The sequence below is a fragment of the Phalacrocorax aristotelis genome, chromosome 5 (assembly GCF_949628215.1).
Source record: "Phalacrocorax aristotelis chromosome 5, bGulAri2.1, whole genome shotgun sequence".
In the NCBI taxonomy this organism is placed as follows: Eukaryota; Metazoa; Chordata; class Aves; order Suliformes; family Phalacrocoracidae; genus Phalacrocorax; species Phalacrocorax aristotelis.
The window spans coordinates 24,706,086-24,727,130 of record NC_134280.1 but is presented as its reverse complement, the minus strand read 5'-3'; the positions used below and the strand labels follow the sequence as shown (position 1 = coordinate 24,727,130).

Below are 21,045 nucleotides of genomic sequence, written 5' to 3'. Positions count from 1 at the left end.
AGGATTTTAGTAGTGTTTGTGTATAATTGCCTTAATCGCTGATCTTTGCAGGAGATGGTGCTTTAAATACTCAAGAGGTTTTTTTTCCATGACGTTTCTTTCTCAGATTGCTAGAATAAAATCCGAATTTGTTTCGGTCAGTTGTACATAGAAATAAACACTTTACATTTTCAGTTGATGCATAACTTGTTCGTTTGCTTTACTTTATCTTAAATTCTAGCTTTATCCCTAGTTAAAGTTCCGTTTAAGCAGCTGTATAGGTCTGATATGTGAGCTAAATTTGCAAATGGTGCAAAATTTATGAAGATAAATCCTGTATTGTGCCAGTTTATTCCCCCAAAGATTTTTTCATCATTTCCTTTACACAAATGTTTTCAAAATCACTTTGCCAAAAATATTAGCTCTAAATAAACCACGAGTCAATAAATCGATGTATTCAAGATCTTTTAGTTTAGTGTTGGTTTTTTTTAAATAAGTTTCTCTTTTTAGAGAGTCTTTCTTTGAAGCAGAGTAAGGGTATGGCTCAACAATGACAATACCTAGGAGGATAAGGTCAGCTGGGGGGTTGGTTGGTTGTTTTTTCCCCGTAGCCTAATAAAATGTGGCAATTTAAGTGCTGTAGAGAGGGTCTCAATTGCAGCTGCTCTCACAGTTAAGTAACTGCTTAGGCACACTGAAGACACATTTTTTCATTCAAAGAAAATAAAACTATTAAGTATTTTTGGCAAAGTCAAATGTTATAAAATGTAACATACTTGTTAATTTCCCTTATTTCACTGTTCATAGCAGACACTGAGGCTTTGGTACAGATAGGTCCTTCTTATTGTTTCTTTTAAGTTTGATATATTTTACAGCAGATGTTTTTTAAGCATCAAAGTGTCACTGTCAAATCACCAAATGGTAATGCTTTTTCTTTTTTTTTTCTTTTTTCTTTTTTTCTTTAACTAAAGTTACAGCTGATTCTGTAAATATGATTGGTGGCATTTTTGTATGGAAAGTTGCAAGTCGTCTTTAGTCACCAGATAACTTGTGCTTACGTAATTAGTGATTATTCATTACTGCATTTTGGTGTTTTGTACTTTGATGAAAATACAGTAACAAGAATAAAGTACTTCTAGAGTTAACTGTACAGGGTTGTTTCGGGTGGGGGGAAGAGTATCTTTTTTTGAGTGGTGGGAATTTGATGAACCACCATTATTAATATAGTAGACAGTGTATAGCTGAGATTTAAAAAATTCCAAGTTAAATTGTATTTAAGGTTGATAAAAATTGTTAATAAATCAACATGGGCTTTAGGTGAAAAGGTTTCCAAGTTTAAAGCTTTTGTGTCCCTGATGGGATTATTTCAGTGGTTGACTGAAACATTTAAGAGAACGAAAATGTTTCTTTAACTCTAAATAGAGGGAATTGAGTTGGGAATTGGGAGCAGAGGCGAAAAAAACTTTAAGCCCCCCTCTGATTATGATTATCATGAAACTGAGCTTTGCTTCGAGATTTTAACCAATGCTATGTTTTCATAATTTAATTGGTATTTATTTTCTCAGAAGTAACTGATTTGGGTTTCGTAGACGATGCCTGTAACAAACTGGATCCATCAATAAGTAACTCATTTACAGCATTATTGTACTCAATTGTGAGAAGTTTAATTGCAGTTTGCTTCCATCGTTTTTCTTGACAGCTGTTGAAAATAATGTGGTAGAATTGGATTTATACTGACTTCTAGGAAGCAGATATTTGTTCAAAAGCAGTCGGGGAGTGCAAAGATCCATGCCAATATTCAGAATTCATATTTCCCTTGAATGGAAGGTTGTGATAAAATGGTACATGGTGTGTTTTCATTGCCTGTTGAAAGACTTTCATGCAGTTAAAATAAGCATTTTGATGGTGGTTGAATTAAGAGTTTTTGTCAGTCTCTTCTCATCATGGATGATTAGACTAAAACGTCTGCTTGTCTTGACTTGAGATCACCACAGCTTCAGATAACATGCTTTGTGATTGAAGGTCGAAATATTTTGAATTCTAATAGGCTGCCAGATGAATTGCTTGAAATAGACTGTAAAATTTCAAGGCTTCCTTTTCCATCTGCTGTGAAAAGAACCATTGGGAATGGTTGAGCTTGATGATCATAGAATTACGGGATGGTGATTCTAAAACCCTCAAAGGGAAGTTGCTATGGAGATCTAGTTCCAAACTGTGAAATGATTCACCTCTGAAAGGCTTCAGGGTCTGAGAAGCTGAACACATCATTGTTCAGGTGGTCATTGGTTAGGAAATTGCTGGTGCCTGTGTAATCAGCACTCCTGTGGTAGTTAACGATCTAAAAAGGTTTGTTCTGAATGATGTGGGACAACAGCAATGTGCATAAGATGGCTTCTCTCAATCATAGTTTGCTCAGCCTGGTGCTTGTAAAAATACAGTGAGCTAAATGGCAGAGAAATGAACTGCTTCATTGGGGAAGTCTTTTAAAAACAAAATTCTTTTCTGTGATGGATTTGACATCTAAAGTAAAAGGAGAAGAACTGTTCCAGCTTAAAAAGCTTTGGTTAGATGTTGCGAAAGTATCACACTCATATATTTATTTTGCAAGGAGCAGAATGGTGAGGCTGTGTATTTGTGTTTGCTTGCAGCGTAAAGGAGTAGAACTGCTGGAAATTAAGAGTTCTACCCAGTAACACCTCGGAACATAATGAAGTAGCCTCAATATGCTCATATTGCTGCTCCGACACCCCCCCCCCACCCCCCCCCCCGCCCCTTTCCCGGTTTTAGGACCTGCCAGACACACCGCTTTGACAATCATGGAAAAACCCCAGTCTGTATATCCAGGATTCAGGTTACTCAAAGCATGTTTTCTTTCTTAGTTTCTGACTTCCTTTTGTGTTTTCAGGATAGTGAAAGGGGAATAAACAGAAACTGTTTGCACACATGCATAAAACAATGCATTTGTCAACTATTGCTAAAATTTGCCAGCAGAGTCTTAAATTGCTTGGAAACTTGAACGTATAAAGAAGTATTTAATGTCCTATTTCAAGGAAGGCAGAAGGTATTTGCTTAGTGTACAAGCAGCTCTCGCCTCTATCTCTCTGTACCTAATTCAACATAAAACATTTGTTTGACCATAGGAGGTTTGGATAAAGAAGTTTGTGTTGTTATTTCTTGCATATCTGTTTAGTGTCTCCCTTGTCACAGGTTCTATTAATGGGATTTCATAAAGACGATGCCACTGGCTACTAGATGGTGCCAGATAGTTACAGAACACAACTGACACATTCTGGGATGCAGTTGTCATTGAAGTAAAATGTTACTAGAAAGAAAAGCAAATCCCTGAGTGTTAGGGGTTCCTTCACTGAAATAATGTACAAAATAGCGAGTTCTTTACTTTCCATGTAACTGTTCAGCCAATCTATAGCAAGTAATATGCTTAGTTTTCTGTTGGGGTGCTGTTTTGAGTTTTTTATAAAAGAGGAAAGGACTAACATCCAAAGTAAAAATCTGGTATCGAGTTTTGTCTGTTTAACTGTTACATTAAGATTTGAATGTTGAACAGGAAATATTGCAAACCCTCTTTATCAGGTCCAGCATTTCAAATAAGATGCAAATTATATATTATCTTTCATTTTCAGTATTTCAGGTGCTGTTCTAAAAAAGATCATTTTGTGTTTCTTGTGATTCCAAGCCTGTACTGTTATGTGAGGTTCTAAGAACTGTGACAACATCTTTAGTTTGTTGAAAAGTAACCGTTGCATGTGAAAAATCATGTATGAAGAGCAAATTGTCTCTTAACCAGCTAATGATTTAATTTTTATGATTATTAACAGGATTTTTATTGCTAGAAACCAGATAGGCATCACTCCTGTAAAGTTTGAGTTGATTTGCAAACGATATATTTGGATAAACTTTACTGCTACTTTTGCATTGAGTTTACGTGTTACGTTATGAATGTGGGCCAGAATGCCCAGAGGGAAGGTTGTGTGATGAGGCACATTTTTATAAGGTAAATTTACTGAGAGGTTTTTGTTTTTCAAGATATTTTATTCACTTAGCAACACAGCAGTTTGTTACAAACTTATGTAGGCTGTATACATACATAATGGCACTTATCAAACAGTTTTTGCTTGTTTAAGCCTTCATCAACTCTCATTTTGTTATACATTGGCTGGTCTTTCCTCTAGTGTGTTTACTCCTCCTTGTGTCCATTGTGCAATGAAATAGATCCTCAAAGGAGAAACATTCAGATATAGAGAATAAGGTTCTCTATTAGCAAGTGATGAGCTGAGTTTACAACTCCTTATAAACACCCTTCTTCTAAAAAATTAGGTTACTCTTTTTGTAAACAATGACTAATCTGCAAATATAATTTTTTTCCCAACTCTGCCAAATTCCATAATCCATTTTTATAGTATTTTTGTAAGGCAGTGCAAGAAGAAATTTGACAGTTTTGTAGTGCTTTTGGTTTTATCATAATGATATAACTTTAAGTTTTGGAATATTTGGGAACTGCTTAGAGAACTAACCCCTTGGAGTTGAAAACTTGTTATTACTGAGTTTTGTCTAGGTATTTGTATACCTTAAGACGTTGCTTTAAATGTTTTTGAAGAGGAGTGGCCTTACTGAAACAATTTTACACCCTTTGCTGTGGGTTCCAGGGGGGTTGTGATTTTGCATTCAGTGCTGAACTGAACTGTTCATTCTCTGTTTGTTATTTTACAAAGACTAATAACCCTCCAGCGTGTTCAAGAATGCAGAACAGAGTGCTGAGCTGGTTCTGCACAGGAGCCAAGGTGGGCTCAGTGGACTTCAGTGGCTTGGACTTTGTTGCAGCATTAGGTATCCAAAGTGGTTCAGTAGGAGTACAGTCATGGTAACTGCTATGCAGTGCTATGCCAGACCCAATAAAAACTTCAGGGCTCAAGTAGTTTTCTTAATATTTCTGCACCTTCAGTGTAGTCAGTCTGTGAGCCAGATAAATTGTCCATGAATAATTAAAATGTTTCCTGTATGTGGTCATTCAAGGCCAGATAGAGCTGCCCTGTGGGTTTCTGCTGACAGCTGCTAGTTGCTGTTCATGATTTGTGTAAATATGTTGTCTTAAGAACACAGTTATTTTTAGCAGTTCTATTTTGTTATGGTGACACTGAGATTCCGGTTAAGACTGATACAGTAGAGCTTGGCACTGATGATTCCTAAAGAGAAGACCTTGATGACTGACCTTCAGAAAGAAGGGGTAAAATGCACCATTGAGATGGTGGTGGTGGAAGTAATATGAATATGTAGTTATAGGCATATTTCTACTTTACAAATGGTTTCTGCTTAGGAACTATGTTTTTGTACGGTGTAGACGGCATCAGATTGCAAATAAATGAATTCCAGTCCACTTTTGAGTAGGAACATTGTCTTTTGTGAACAGTCTCGATATATGGTACACAGAGGCACGTTAACAGTTATCCACTGATGTTTGTGCCAGGCCTTTCTATGCGCACTATCCTTTATGCAGGCAGTGCTGCCATGGGAGTGCTCACCAGGGAGGTGATACTGTGGAGACTCTCCCTTGTTCCTGTTTGCTTCTCTTTTCATTGCTTGAACCCACAGAGGAGAGTTTTCAGTTGTTAGAACAGAAAGTAATGCAAAGCAGAGCATAGCTGAGCTCAGGTTGACAAGAACACTTGTCTCTGAAGCAAAGTTCGAATTCTTCAGCTTGTTTTGGCTTTTGGATGTTTTGCAGCAGTCCAGGCTAAGTTCCAAATGCCCCTTCTTCCAATTAACGCGGTTACATTTTGGAAAAATCTGAACAGGGAGGCTACTTTTTGCTAGGGTAGTATGTGAGCCATCTCAAAAGTTTTACAGTGAGTGCTACCTTTCTTAGTGTCTTCTGATAGTCAGTCCATGCAAATTACCATGTGCTGTGATCCTGGGTAAAGTGCGTTGCAAGAAGAGTAACCAAGGAGTTTGTCCCAAGCACTATTTGGTGGGCAGTGCAGTGATAGTATTTCAAATACATGATCAAGGGCAGTCAGAGCAAGCCCTCTGCAAACAGAGGCATGAAGGGCTCAAATATTTATTCCTTCAGCAGTCAAATAATGTCCTTTACCTAGTGTGACCAACTTGATAGCAAATCTCAGCAGGTAGAAGGTTTTGCCTGTGGAGTGTTGACTACATCCCAGTGGTGCTAGGATGAAAGACCAATGGCAAGTAAACACATTTTACATCTGAAATAAATCACTAATATTTGTCAGACAGACTCAAGGGTAGGGGCTCTGGAACAGGATTTTACAGTTAAGCTCATTGGAGCGACTGTCTTGATAACAACCTTTCTCTGTTAAAACAGTTTCCACTGGGAGCAGAAGCGTGGTTTCTTCTGCCGACTTATGTGTCCTGAAGTGAATTGCTTTCCTTCAGTGTTTCCCGAGGAGGTTATAATTCTCATCTCTGACCTTGTGCAGTACTTGCTTGACGAGTACTTTTATGCAAATGTAAATTCTTTGTATGCTCAAGAAGTTGATACTACCGTCATTTAAAATCCTGTATTGCTGCTACATGCTCTCATTGTGTGTCTGCTGGTGCAGAAATAGACTTGCCCTTTTTTGTAAAATACTCCCAATAGATTTGATATTGAAAGGACTGCCATTCAGCTGCTATTTCAGACTTTGGGGAGGGGTGCTTGATTTGCACGCTCTTGACTGGTGCTGTATTAGGGCTCAGCAGGGTAAATGTAGCTGCTTATCTTTTATATAGGTAAGTAATGAATTTGAGTCCTAATACCACACCAGTCAAGAGAGCCCAAAGCAGCTGCTTTTACTATCCTCTCTCTGTATAGCCATATGGTATGCATAAACGGTAGCGTTGTGTTCAGAGTAGTGCTGCAACTAGTATTCTGACCTGTTTTTCTGTTGCTAAAAATCAGCTAAACTTGAGAATAAAAACAAGTGTGTTTAATGGGAATTAAAACCTTTTCTTATATTTCTATGATGCAGGTAAAACAAAATAATTATTGCCACAGTGACTGCTTGCATTTTAAATACATTTATACATATTATTTAAAAAAAAATCTAGTTAACTTTAAAATATGTAAGTTTTCTTGTCATTTAGGGTTCTGTGAAGCTGATCATCAAGAGGGTTGCAAATCATTGGCGGTTTCTATTTTCAGAGTTCCACATCCCAGAGTAATTTGCTTTAATTTCACCCAATTTAACCTATACTTCACACCATCACCATTCAGCTTTAATAGCTATGTTCTGTGCATAAGAAAAGCAGATAAATGTCCACAATTAGACTGCGAGTGATTACAACTAGTTAGGGCTTTATGAAGACAAAACTTAAAGGGCTGTAGCACAAAACAAAGCCACAAAAGATGTCTGAAAAAATTCTTTCTTCAGAAGTCAAGGTTTACTACAGCATTTTATTTAATGTTTTTTTTTTTTGTACTTGATTTTGCTTATGTTGAAGATGTAGGCAGGTGCACCTTCTTCAACTGAAAATTACTCTGCTTAAAGAATATTAGGTTTGTGTTACAGGTGATTAATTTCACTTGAAATTACCTTCCAAGGGAAAACATGCTAAAGCTACTTTATTTGTTGGTTCTTTGTTAACATGTGCTACATTTAAGAAGCTATAAAATGTTGACTCTGACAGTATTCTTTTGCCCTTCTAATCATGAGTATCCATAGTAAAATATAACATCATCAAAGTTTAATACATTCTATTATATTAAATATATTTCTACCTCAGTCAGAAATAGCGGTATCTTTTACCTTTTAAATCTTTATAATACTGATGATAGCATGTCAAGCCAGTCTAAGTACATATATTACTTATGTTTTAATGTTTTTTGACACTTGTAGTCTTGTCTCTTTTGATAGCTCAAAGAAATACCCTGCTTCTAGCCCTCCACCCAAGTTACCCTATTTTATTTCTTTTTGTTCTCTCCCCCATTCCCACCGCGCTAAGTGGCCAGATAGATATTATTGCTCGTTTATTTCAGGGCTTATAACAGGGTACGTATGTGTACTGTGATGTGCCATACAGTCTGTGATGAGCAGGTCTTTTTGATAATAGTTGTTGAATGTGTGCTGGAGAAGCGCAAGTATCAATTATTCTCTAGGTCTGTTTTTTGGTGGTGTTATTAAACATTCTCTTATAGCTTGTTGAAAAAAAAGGCTGGTTATTAGCCTAAATATCAATGGTAGTTTCAGCTTGTGATGCAGTTCAGATTCTGATCAAATTGTAAATACCCCTCTTAATTACAGCATAACATATACCCACGCAGTTGCTTACATTTTGTAAATGAATACAAGATGCTGAAATGCTGTTATGTGGAGCTTAATATTAGCCAAATATTTTGTTGCATTTTATTTTAAGGATAAGGACAATTAAAGAAATGAAGTGACTGATATATCAAATATAAATTAATCTTGAAGATATTAATTAATTTCCGTAATTGCAATTAGGAGCAGAATAAGATAAGTCTAGTAGTATTATTTTGATTTGGTGTTTAGCATCTCAGTGCCAGCTTGGAGCAGCTAGAAACAATAAAGTTTAGGCTCTAGGCAGCTTCGTTTTTGTGTCAAACTAGTTTTATATGCTATATCGCAAAACTTTCAGTCCAATCAGCAACTACATTTAAATACTGCAAATTGTGGCAGCAAAACAATAATTCTGCTGATTAGCCCCTTTCCATTTCTTGTAAGTGAACTGTTTATGCTGTTGAGTACCTTTTGAAAAAAGAAAAAGCCAAAACAGCCTTGATTAGTCAAGGAGTAATTGGATGACTTGATTTTAGCAAGAGAATGAATTGGTTGATGATAGCCTGTAACTAAGTGTAGTGGTTCTGTTCAGATGAATACATAACATACAGTCATCAGATCTTGACAGGTATAACATAAGCAATGCAAAAATCTCTGGAGGCTGAGAGGTAAATTTTGTCATAGAATTTTGAAGCTGATTCTTGAAAGAAATGGAAAGAAACGTGCATGCCATTAGATGATACCATTTAAAATGTGGCATTTGTTACTGCTGTGCTGTATACATATTTATCTGCTATTACTTCTGCATGTGAAGAAAAGATGTATTCTGTGTGTCCTGGCTGCCATCGAGACCTGACAAATAGACAGTTTCTGTTGTTCCTCAGGGAAAAAACACAGAGTGAGTTTTCACACCTCCTCCCACCAGTCATTCTGTTTTCTGGATCTTTTTAACCTAGTTTCACTTGAAAGCAAAATGCAGAACCAGCTATCACCATGCTACTTCTTTAATGCCACTTTAAAAAATATTTTTGGGCCTACCACCCTTGGTCCCAAACATCCCAGATAAAGTGCTCAGCAAAGATAAATACTTCTCTGAAACTGAAGAACCCTTTAGGTTTGGGCCCACTGGCAACCAAAGAGGGAGCTAGATGTGGCAGTGGTCATTTCCAAGCCCATAATTTCTACTAACTTAAGGTTAAGTCATTACTTTTGGTGCTGTTAGATGGCAAAATGAATTCTGCTGCTTTGTTATGCTTTACTAATTACCTATCTAAATACTTGCCTTGTTTTAATAGCAATATCTGCATACCGCTAAAACATTATGAGAATTTACCGCAGCAGATTTGTTTACTGACAGCAAGCTTGACGTTTCTAACTCTGTAGTCTTTGCTCTTTTACACTAAGGGAAGTGGCAGGGGTGTATCTTTCAAGCTGGAGAGCAAATCCATCAGCATTTTCTGGGAGATTATTTGAAAAAGGCTTATAGCTAGGATGCTTAAAATACAAAATAAAGAGGTGGATTCCATTCAACTTCTTTACTAACTTCTGATAAAAATATACTTTACCTCTGATCGGATATGCAAGACACCAGGGAAGTTGCAATCAGTTTTTTAAATAATGAAATTACTGATTAGGGTTTTCCAGTTGACCTTCCTGTATTGCTGTACGCTTAGCTTAGTTGTTGACAAACAGATGCTGCTTTGGGGAGGTTCTTGAGTAAATCTATTCTATGTATATTTTTTTCCCTCCCTATATGGTAAACTCATTCTTTTTTTTTTTTTTCTTTCTTATAGTAGTACGCTATAGTTTCCTGTGGTTAGAAGGAGGGCAGTTTTGGAGCACAGACAATATAACTGTAGGAAGAAGGCAAAAGGAAGGTGCCATGGTTTGGGGTAATGTTTGAGAAATGCTGAGTCCTTCTTTTCTAAAAGCAAATGCAGTTGATGAAGACATGGGAAGAGCAATAGATTTTCATTACATTCATTGAAGAAGGTCATTGTCCATAAGTCATACTGTCTTGAGAATGCGGTGGTATGGCTAGTTTTGGAGAAGTTTGTATTAAATATATTTTAAATTTTTCTGGAAATAATAAGTAAATAAAATGGTATGACTAGACCATTTTATTTTCTTATGAAATTCCAGAATATCAGAACATCTTTTTAAAGACAAATTTTGTAGCACAAGTATGAAAAAAAAAAAATTCTTTTAATGAAAACTTTGGAAGCTAGACCACAGAGCTCAGCAGCCAGTAGCCTGGCAGGTGTGAGTATGCTGTGACGGATAGTGTGTAGACAAGTTTTGAACCCTCATGTTTACAGAAGTTGAATCCTCATTATGCCAATAAGAAGGCAGACACATTGTGTTAGAAGTTCACCACATTTAAACAGAGCTCATAATCAGAATGGGGTTTACCTCTGACAGGTGACCGTGTTTGCTCCCTCTGTTCTGCAACTATGCCTTTCTAGTCCTTTTCTTTCTCACCTGGATGCCCCTGTTAGTATCGTTTCAGGGAAGCTTTCCTTCCTCATTTTTCTACCAAGCTGTCTCGAGCTAGTAATCAGCTTGAGATGAAAATAAGACTACCAGATCTCTTTTTCTCCCTCTCCCCATTATTTTTACTCACTGATTCTGTCGTGATCAGTGTCAACCAACCCAATATCAGCATATTTTTTTCAATGTTTGTTTTCATTTGCCTTCTGCAGAGAGCTACATGTCCATAAACTAACTGGTATTCTTTTTCTATGTGGTGCCCAAGATAATCTTACCTGTTCCTTCAGAAAACTGAAATTCTCATCTGTTTGCTGTCATCTTGCACCTCAAGACCTACCCCTCCCATCCTCCCTGCTTCTTTCAATTCAGCATATTTCAGTGGGCCCTGTTTATTTTCAACAGGCTGTTTTTCTACGTAGTACTCGATGTCAACCACTTGTACTACTGCTTACTCAAGGTTCATGGCCTGTGTCCACCTCGTGCATCTTGTTCATCATACAGGTGTTGCACTGTCTTTCGTTGGACAGTGATGTCATTCTTACTCCACTGTCCATTATATTTTAAAATAGAGGCTTTGAGCTTTCTGTTTTGCTGCTGTGTGTGCTGGAGGGAAGGAGGGGTTATCATGTAATCTTCCCTAACAAAAGAAGGTTACAGGCCTTGCTTGGCAGAAGAATTTCACTCACTAATAAAGCAGAGGCAGAGACATATTAATAAGTAGCAATATACTGTTAACAATCTATATCACATAAGATTTGTAGGTTAATATCATAGATCTTATTTTCATCTTTGTAAGCTTCAAATAATATACACATTTTCTGGTATGTCCTATTTCTTGAATCAGTTTCACAAATCTTTTCATACTACTTTACATTTTTGTATAGACTTTTTTAAACAAGGGACTGGATAAAATGTTATTCAAATAGTTTAACTTCGTTAATTTCTCATGGTTGTACTTTTCCCAAGAGATGTCATCTCTTGCACAGAGCTTCATTCCTAAGGTTACCACCAGTTCTTGTTTGCGAAGTCTGCGTTCAGCTCTGCAGAGCAGAACTGAATTCCCTACAGTGCTCAATGTGATTTGTGCTAGACCGTCATTTCAAAGCAGGCTTGAGGCTGGCATAGCAGGTAGCCCAAGACACATCCCACACAGATATTGAGACGAAGTTATAACTAAGGTTCTTTCACTGCAGCAGGGTCTCCCTCCCTTTTCATTCCTTCTTCCTTGAGTATCCCATTGTCTTGCTTCTGGCCGTGCTGTCAGAGGCCGATCTGTTTTAAGCTGATGACTGAAGTCAGCATTGACAAACCCTGAACAAGAGATTAATGAATAAAAGTCAATGCCTGTTGCTTATCAGAAAGCATCTCTCAGTTTATGCCAAAATCTGGACCTTAATGCCAGTTTGACCTTTTGTGTGTACAAAATCCTATACCTTCCACTTCATTACGGACAGTGGTGCTCTCAATGGGGGATTTAAATTTCTCTTCTAAGTGTTCTTGATAACTTAAGAGAAAAAAAATCTGCCATGATTATTTTAATTGATTTCCTATCTGTTTAGAGGGGAATTGTATGACCTTTGTCAGCACACCTGTTGATAGGTTTTCTCCTTTCCAAGTTGGGAAAATGCACTTTTCCTCTAAAAGTAGAATTGAAAATTTAAGCTCAAAATCCAGTGTTTTAATGGAATACACAACTAGTGTTAATTTCTTCCATGAGAAGACTCAAAGAACCCTGTGAGGAGGAGACAAGGCTAAATTGTTGCCCTGAATGGGAAATCACCAGCTCAGTAGAGGGGCTCCTTACCTGGCCAAGCAACCGCCTGTTGCCAGACATGGGTCTCTTGTCATTGAAGTTGCCTAAATGAGCTGCAGGATGGCTGCTGATGTGGGCATGAGGACGGGTGGTGGGAGAGAGTCTTGAAGAAAACCGGCAGAACATTGCAGTGTCTGTAGATTAGAGCATTTAGGGGACTGAGAAGAGAACGAAAGTGAAATGTATAGATTCAGTTTGATAGGGGTGGAATTACGCTAAATTGGTTTTGGATTAATAAGAACTGGGTTTTTTGTATGGGAAGATGTGAAGAAATTAACATAATTGCTGGAGAAGTATTTTGCTGTTGTTGAAGAAAATGGAAAATTATAACTAATATATAAGCTGTGTTGTGTTGTTACTGACTAATTCACCTTACACTTGCTTTTTCAGAAAAACTTAATTCTTCCTTAAGACCAAAAGAAGGGGTTTACTTTACTTTTTATTTTTGTGTTCTAAATCCGAGACCTTTTTAGTCATGGAGCTTTTCTCCTGGCTTTGACAGTGTGGGTGGGGTGGGTTTTCCCCCCACCCTCCCCTTTTTTTTTAAATCCATGGACACCAAATGCAGAAGGAAGATGTGAACTACTTCAGAATGTATTATTTAGATGGTAATGGACACTTTTTCTTCTTATACAAGGAAGAAAGAGACACTCTTTTACCTGCATAAATCCTACTCATCTGTTGAGAAGGCTGGGCAGGTAGACTTTTCTTTACTACTGTATGCTGACACCTCTCTACTTCCCCCCCCCCCCCCCCTTCAGTATTTTCCTTGTAAATCAGAACAAAGCTATTAAATTATGTTTTCTGGTACTTGTTCATCTGAACAGCTCATGTGCCATTGACTCAGGTGTGCAGATACAGATTTATGGAAGGCAAAGGCTACAGTATCTCTTCCTTAATTGTCTGGCATTGGTATGGATTAGTGTAGTGAGTTTCTGTTTGAAAGAGCAGCCTGTTCTCCTGTCATGGCCACTGTCAGAGTAGGATGTATGGCTGAGGTGATTTTCCTTGTACCAAGGGAGCTCACTGATGATCTTTGGAGAGAGACAGCTGATGGGAGAGGAGGGAACTTCTGGTAACCACTGTTTTAAAGACTTTTCAGAAGTTCATGTGCAAAAGATTTGACATTTGACTGTCAACAACATTTTAAACCTGTGTACCGTGTGTTTTTGTGTAAAATCTTCATTGCTAAAACCACTGTGTGCACTAAGTTAAAAGAAAAGATGAGCATGACAAGAAAGAACCCCAACTTTCTGTGTATCAGTTAAGGAATTGTAGTTTACCCTGTTTCTTATCTTATATTTAGTACAAGATATGCCTTGGGGTTTTTTCCCCATTTAAAAAAAATCCACTTATTTTAATTTTGGTATTATTCAAATAAAATTATTTTCATGGTTGATTTCTTGGGCATATCTTTAGGCATTCAAATAATCTGAAAATTGATCCAGGAGTAAGTAATAAACTGTTTTTAATAGTTAATATTTGTATTTTAAAATACGTGTTGGGGGGGAGGGGTTGGTGATGCTGCTTAGCTGATAATTTAAATCCTAGTTGAATTATGTTGCCAGATTGTATTCAGAAGGGCATGAAGTCAGCACACATGCTTCAATAATATCTGGTTGTTTTACCCTTATGTTTCCAGTTGGCAATTTGAAATTATGGCTTCAACTGCACTTTAAATATGTGATAATAGCATGTGTTTCTAATAAGGGCCAGCACCATTTTGTTCAGATAGTGTGAATGGTTGTCACTCATATATGACAAATGCACCTTCATCTGCTTCTTTGATGGCCCCCTAAAAACCATACCCTCAAATCAGGCCGATGAAATTAGCTGCTGTGTAAATTGTGTGTCTGAGTGGTTCATTATCTAATCACCGTCAGAACCACAGTGATAAAGTAGATTGAAACAGGGACGAGGTCTGCCAGATGATTTCAGGCCTTTTTTTCTAAGCCCTGTTTCCCTTGGAAACACTGAGAGTCGTTCAGAACTTCAGAATTCTTTGTCTAGAACTTTTTTTTTCTTAATGCATAAAATTGGTCAGCCAGTGAGGGCTGCCAGGGTGATTTGTAAGGTTTTTCTTTCCATGAGTCTTTTAGCCATTACTGCGTGTATTAAAATGTTCTGCGATTGTTCAATTTAGCTACTGTGTTTGCTACTGCGAGGCTAGATACTGTTAAATCCAGTGGTACCTATTTTTGGGAGAGTGCTCCAGCCTGTTCCTATTTAGAGGAAACTCTTAAAAATATGTTAAGTGCTCTCCTGAAATGGCAAAGCGCTATGCTTTGTATGTACCTGTATAAAGCTTAGGATTGTGAAGCTGATACAGAAATTAACAGACGAAAAGAGTATGATATAAAATACTGCAAGTGACGCTTGTATATGGGCAGCATGACAGACCTACTGAGTTTTTCAGAGTTTTTAATCTCAAACTCTTGTGACTCTTAATAGTATGTTGTAAATGTATATTTCTTGTCTTCTTAGCTTAATATGTAATTTAAGTGTCCTTTTGTTTTAGGAGCATTTGAAGATGATGATATTACTCATGTTGAAGGAAGTGTAGATCCTGTTCGTGACATTGAAATAATACATGAGGAACTTAGACTTAAAGATGAGGAGCTGATCATGCAGAGTATAGACAAGCTTGAAAAAGTAGCTGTAAGAGGAGGAGACAAGAAATTAAAACCTGAATATGTAAGTATAAGTATGTGACCTATTAAAGTAGGTCATTAAGTAGCCTCTGTACTGAATTGAATTTTTTGTATTGTTGGGTTTTGTTATTGATCTCCCACATGTATAATATGAAACACTACTACTTTTATGTGTATCGTAAAGTAATTATTATTGAGTTGAAAAATTATTAGAATTAATTATTTGCTGTGTTGATAAAGCTAATTGTAATTTTTAAAATTTAAGTGTTCTTTTCTTGCTGACACAGCTTTATATGTACCAGTCATACCAATGCTTCATCAAACTTACATCGGTCTTTAGTTGTAATTCAAAGTCCCGCAGTCACTTCTGAATTTTTCTCGCTGTGAAGTTCTAGTCTGATGTTGATACCAGTTTTCCTGTAGCCACCAAGTAAATATACTTTCTTGGTGTGGTTGCACTTTGTGTCTTTTACTGCATGTTAAATAAAGACTGCTAGTTGAAATTAATTTTAGAATGTTGTTGTGAGAAGCTGCTTAAAGAAGCTCAATTACCACAGCGTAGTAGTGGTGTTTCTTTGTAAATTAGAAATGTATAATAATTATCAACTTCAAAGTATATTTTTGTAAATTATTATTTTACTGCCACTTGACTTTTGAGTCTGCTACACTTTGCCACCAGTCTAGTTATTAATTCTTCTTTATTTCATTGATCTGCTATAAATATTTCAGGTGGTATATAAAGCACGTTCTCTAACTACTACAGCAGTGTATCAGTGTGGAAATGGACTATTCACGCTTAATTGTTAAGTAGTAAAAAATACCTTTTTCTTCCATGGCTTTTTAGATAGCAAGGAGTAAGAAAAACATTGTCATAACAGTGCTAGTGTTCTAGTTTATCAGCATTCAAGTGCAATAAAATTTGTTGGCCCTATCTAGTGTTTGGAAGTGAATAGGAACTGGCAGTACACATCCCTCTCCAGAATGTTCATCTTCATGATGCAATGTTAAAAAGCACTTCTTTGGTAGCTTTTTGTAGTGAAGAACTAGTCTTCAACTGGCTTGAAAAGTATTTTATTCCCTGATTGGCTAAGCCAGAAAAAATAACTGTTGTTGGATGATTTGAATGCTTTATTGTAAGCCCAGAGAGAAAGAGAAGCAGGTATGCTTCACTTAAGGTCTAACCTGACGTGTCAACCCAGCCTTGGGTATATGTGGGCAGTGATTTTTTTATCTTTTACAAAAGGTTGTCCTATTTGGAGGAACAGTGTATCTTATGCCTACAGTTTCAAATAACATCCACACAGTCTTTGCCCTTTTAATTCATCTTAAAGATAGGGACAAGCAAAAATCCTGTTCATAACAAATTCAAAGTTCAGCCTAAGGCTAAATTTTACATTGGTATGAGATGATGAAAATGAGGAGTGTTGTGAATGCTCTTCTGCCCCAGTATTGAGCTCTCCTAGCATATTTTCTTGTGTGGCTGTCTTTGGAAACAGCTTTGCTTGGCTCCTCATGATGGGGATGTTGTCCAGTTTTTGAGTGTACCTCTGGATGCTTTGAGGGTTTCATATCATCCTCTTATTTTCTTCCTGTGCTAAGAAAGAAGTCAGCAAAGAGACATAACTGAAGTGTGTTTCAAATAAAATTCTTCATGTTATCATGTAATTGTAATAGGTGGTAGGTACAGTTACAGTTGTATGACAGAGCTGCTCATACTAATTTTTTAACTACAGGAAGCTGATATGTGTTTGAAAACAGAAAATGTCAGGTTAACCTCAAATCAAGGAAGACAGTAAATAAAAGTAAATAAAAAGATTACTTTGTCACCTGGTGTTTGTAACTTACACTTCCCATCATTCTTTGGGTTTTTTTAATCTGTTCTTTATGAACACCCACAGAGAAAACACCAGGTTCTTGAAGTCACAGAATCACAGAATGGTAGGGGTTGGAAGGGACCTCTAGAGATTGTCTTGTCCAACCCCCCTGCTTGAGCAGGCACACCTAGAGCAGGGGGCACAGGACCACGTTCAGGCGGGTTTTGAATGTCTCCAGGGAAGGAAACTCCACAACCTCCCTGGGCAGCCTGTTCCACTGCTCTGGCACCCTCACAGGAAAGAAGTTTTTTTTCTCATATTGAGGTGGAACTTCCTGTGTTCCGACTTGTGTCCGTTGCCCCTTGTCCTGTCATTGGGCACTAATGAAAAGAGCCTAGTCCCATCACCCTGACACCCACCCTTTAGGTATTTATAGGTATTGATGACATCCCCCCTCATTCTTCTCTTCTCCAGGCTGAACAAACCCAGGTCTCTCAGCCTTTCCTCATAAGGGAGATGCTCCAGTCCCCTGATCCTCTTGGTAGCTCTCTGCTGGACCTGCTCAAGCAGTTCCATGTCCTTCTTAAAGTGGGGAGCCCAAAACTGGACACAGCACTCCAAATGTGGTCTCACTGGGGCAGCGTAGAGGGGGAGGATAACCTCTCTCGACCTGCTGGCCACACTCCTTTTAATGCATCCCAGGATACTGTTGGCCTTCTTGGCCACAAGGTCACATTGCTGGCCCATGGTCAACTTGCTGTCTACCAGCAGTCCCAGGTCCTTCAACAGAGCCACTTCCCAGCAGGTCAGCCCCCAACCTGTACTGGTGTGTGGGGTTGTTCTTCCCCAGGTGCAGGACCTTGCCCTTGCCTTTTCTGGAATTCATGAGGTTCCCTTGGGCCCAGCTCTCCAGCCTGTCCAAGTCTCGTTGGATGGCAGCACAGCCTTCCAACGTATCAGCCACTCCTCCCAGCTTGGTGTCATTAGTGAAGTTGCTGTCCCTTTGTCCAGGTCATTGATGAATATATTGAATAGGACTGGACCCTGGGGAACACTGCTAGTTATGGGCCTCCAACTAGACTTTGCCCCATTGATCATGACCCTCTGAGCTCTGTTGTTCAGCCTGTTCTCAATCCACTTCACTGTCCTCTCACCTAACCCACACTTCCTTAGCTTGTCTGTGAGGATGTTATGGGAGAGTGTCTAACACCTTACTGAAGTCGAGATAAACAACATCCACTGCTTTCCCTTCATCAACCCAGCCAGTCAAACAAGGCTATCAGGTTGGTCAAGCATGATCTTCCCTTGGTGAATCCATGTTGATTACTTCTGATAACCTTCTTTTCTTCTACATGCCTGGAGATCACCTCCAGGATCAACTGCTCCATCACCTTTCCAGGGATGGAGGTGAGGCTGACTGGCCTATAGCTTCCTAGGTCCTCCATCTTGCCCTTTTTGAAGACTGGAGTGACATTTGCTTTCTTCCAGTCCTTGGGCACCTCTCCTGTCCTCCACTACCTTTCAAAGATGATGAAGAATGGCTTGGCAAGAACATCTGTCAGCTCCTTCAGCACTTGTGAGTGCATCCCATCGGGGCCTGTGGGTTTGTGAGGATTCAGTTTGCCTAGGTGATCTCTAATCCAATCCTCCTCAACCAAGGGGAAGTTCTCCTTTATCTCCCTCTTCTAGGGGCTGAGATGCCTGAGGGCCAGCCTTAGCAGTGAAGACTGAAGCAAAGGTGGCATTCAGTAACTCCACCATCTCTGTATCCTGGGTCACCAGGGCCCCAACCTCACTCAGCAGTGGGCCCACAGTTTCCTCAGTCTTCCTTTTACTGCTGATGTATTTAAAGATGCCCTTGTTATCTTTGACATGCATTGCCAGATTTAGTTCCAAGTGGGTCTTGGCCCTCCTCATTGCTTCTCTGCATACCCTGACAGCATTTTTATATTCCTCCCACATGGCCGGTGCCTTTTTCCACATACTGTGAACCTCCCTCTTCCATCTGAGTTTCTCTAGAAGCTCTTAGGTCATCCATGCAGGTCTCCTGGCTCCTTTGCTTGACTTCTTCCTCCTGGGGATGCACAGATCTTGAGCTCAGAGGAAGTGGTCCTTCAATACTGACCAGCTCTCTTGGACCCCCTGCCTTCCAGAGCCCTAGCCCATGGGATTCCTCCAAGCAGGTCTTTGAGGAGGCCAAAGTTGGCTCTCTTGAAGTCCAGGGTTGTAATCCTACTTGATGCCCTGCTTTTACCACACAGGATCCTGAACTCTACCATCTTGTAGTCACTGCAGCCAAGGCTACCCCCAACTCTCACATCCTCACCCGGCCCTTCCCTGTTCGTTAGTACACGGTCCAACAGCACATTTTGCTTGTTGGCTCCTCTACCACCTGCATCAAAAAATTATCCTCGATGCTCTGCAGGAACCTCCTGGAGGGTGCATACCTGGCTGTGTTGCTTTTCCAGCAAATATCAGGGTGGTTGAAGTTCCCTACAAGAACCAGGGCCTGTGAGTGTCTTCCAGCTGTCTGTGGAAGGCTTCATGAACTACCTCTTCCTGATCAGGTGGCCCGTAGTAAACACCCACAATAGTGTCGCCCATATTTGGCTGTCCCTTAATTTTTACCCATAAACTCTCAACTTGTTCTCCTTCCACTCCAAGGCAGAGCTCGATGCATTCCAGTTGCTCCCTCATACAAAGAGCGACTCCCCCACATTGCCTTGCTGGCCTGTCTTTCCTGAAAAGCCTGTAGCCATCCATGACCACATTCCAGTCATGCAAGCTATCCCACCGTGTCTCTGTGTTTGCAGTCAGATCGCAGCCCTGTGACCACACAGAGACCTCCAGTTCCTGCTGTTTATTCCCCACGCTGTGTACATTGGTGTACAGGCATGTCAGAAAGGTACTTGAGCATACAGGTTTCCCTGGAAGAGTGCAGGTCCCACTATAGCCATGCACACCCTTGAGGTGGGTGGTTGGTCACCTGATTGTCATCTCGTGAGGCAGCTGAGGCACCTTTGTCACTGCTCTGGTTGGCCTGGCTTATTCCCCTGTTGGATGTGATGGCATTAGCATTGCCACTTTGGCCCCCACCCCCTGAGTCCCTCAGTTTAAAGCCCACCTTGCCAAGTTGGCCAACCTGCTGCCAAAGATTCCCTTGCCCCTTCTAGGCAGGTGGATTCCAACCCTCCCTAGCCAGGCCATGGTTGCTGAGGGATGTCTCATTGTCATAAAAGGCAAAACCCTCATGTCAGCACCAGCCACATAGCCAAGAGTTGATTTGCATTATTCGCCTATTTCTAGTTGCACATTTTTCTCCAATGGGTAAGATGGAGGAGAAAATAACTTGGGCACCAGTATTTTTCACTTGGTCCCCTAGGGCTTTGTAGTCTTCCTTGGTTCTGGCCAGGCACTGGCTTATAGCATCATTTGTGCCCACGTGGAAGAGTAACAGCGGATAGTAATCTGCTCTTGACAAGTTGTGGCATCTCAGCGATGTCTCAGATCTTAGCTCCCGGAAGGGAGCAAACCACTTGTGACTCCCTGTCAGGTTGGCAGATGGGCACCTCAGTGCCTTTTAAGAGTCACCCACTACAAGCACTCATCTCTTCTTTTTGCAGTATCTGCTCTGTGATGCTGGTACAGTTGCACCTTGTAGACCTTGCTCATGAGTGTCTGCAGCCGCTAAAGCTTCAAATATGTTGTTGGTAGTGATGGTAGAGGGTGGGGACTGAAGTGGAGCCTTGCTTTTGTGTGTCACCAGGGTCCAAGATGCCTCATGTTCAGTGGTGTCTGCTACAGGAATGTGATTCTGAAACCACCTATCTATCTCTGTCTCTGCTCCACTTACGCTGCACAGCCTTCTGTCTCCTGCAACTTGGCCACCTGGCGCAACAGATGATCACCTGTACACACCATGTGCTGGTACTTACCTTTACACCGGGAGAAGGGCACTTGTTGCAACCTGCCGCCTGTACCGAAGCCACCTTCCTTACCAGTTACGTCTGGGTGAATGCATCAGACATCTCTGGGGCTTT

The 21,045-nt window shown here is 39.6% G+C and overlaps 1 protein-coding gene across 3 annotated transcripts in view; it reads left to right on the top strand.

Annotated features, from left to right (window-relative positions):
* Positions 1 to 21,045, top strand: part of OLA1 (Obg like ATPase 1) — a 107,556-nt gene that overhangs the window by 34,870 nt on the left and 51,641 nt on the right. For all 3 annotated transcript variants that reach the window (XM_075093482.1, XM_075093481.1, XM_075093483.1), the window contains exon 5: positions 15,059 to 15,234. In XM_075093482.1, coding sequence (XP_074949583.1) covers positions 15,059 to 15,234 — 176 coding nt within the window. The remainder of the gene's footprint in view (positions 1 to 15,058; positions 15,235 to 21,045) is intronic.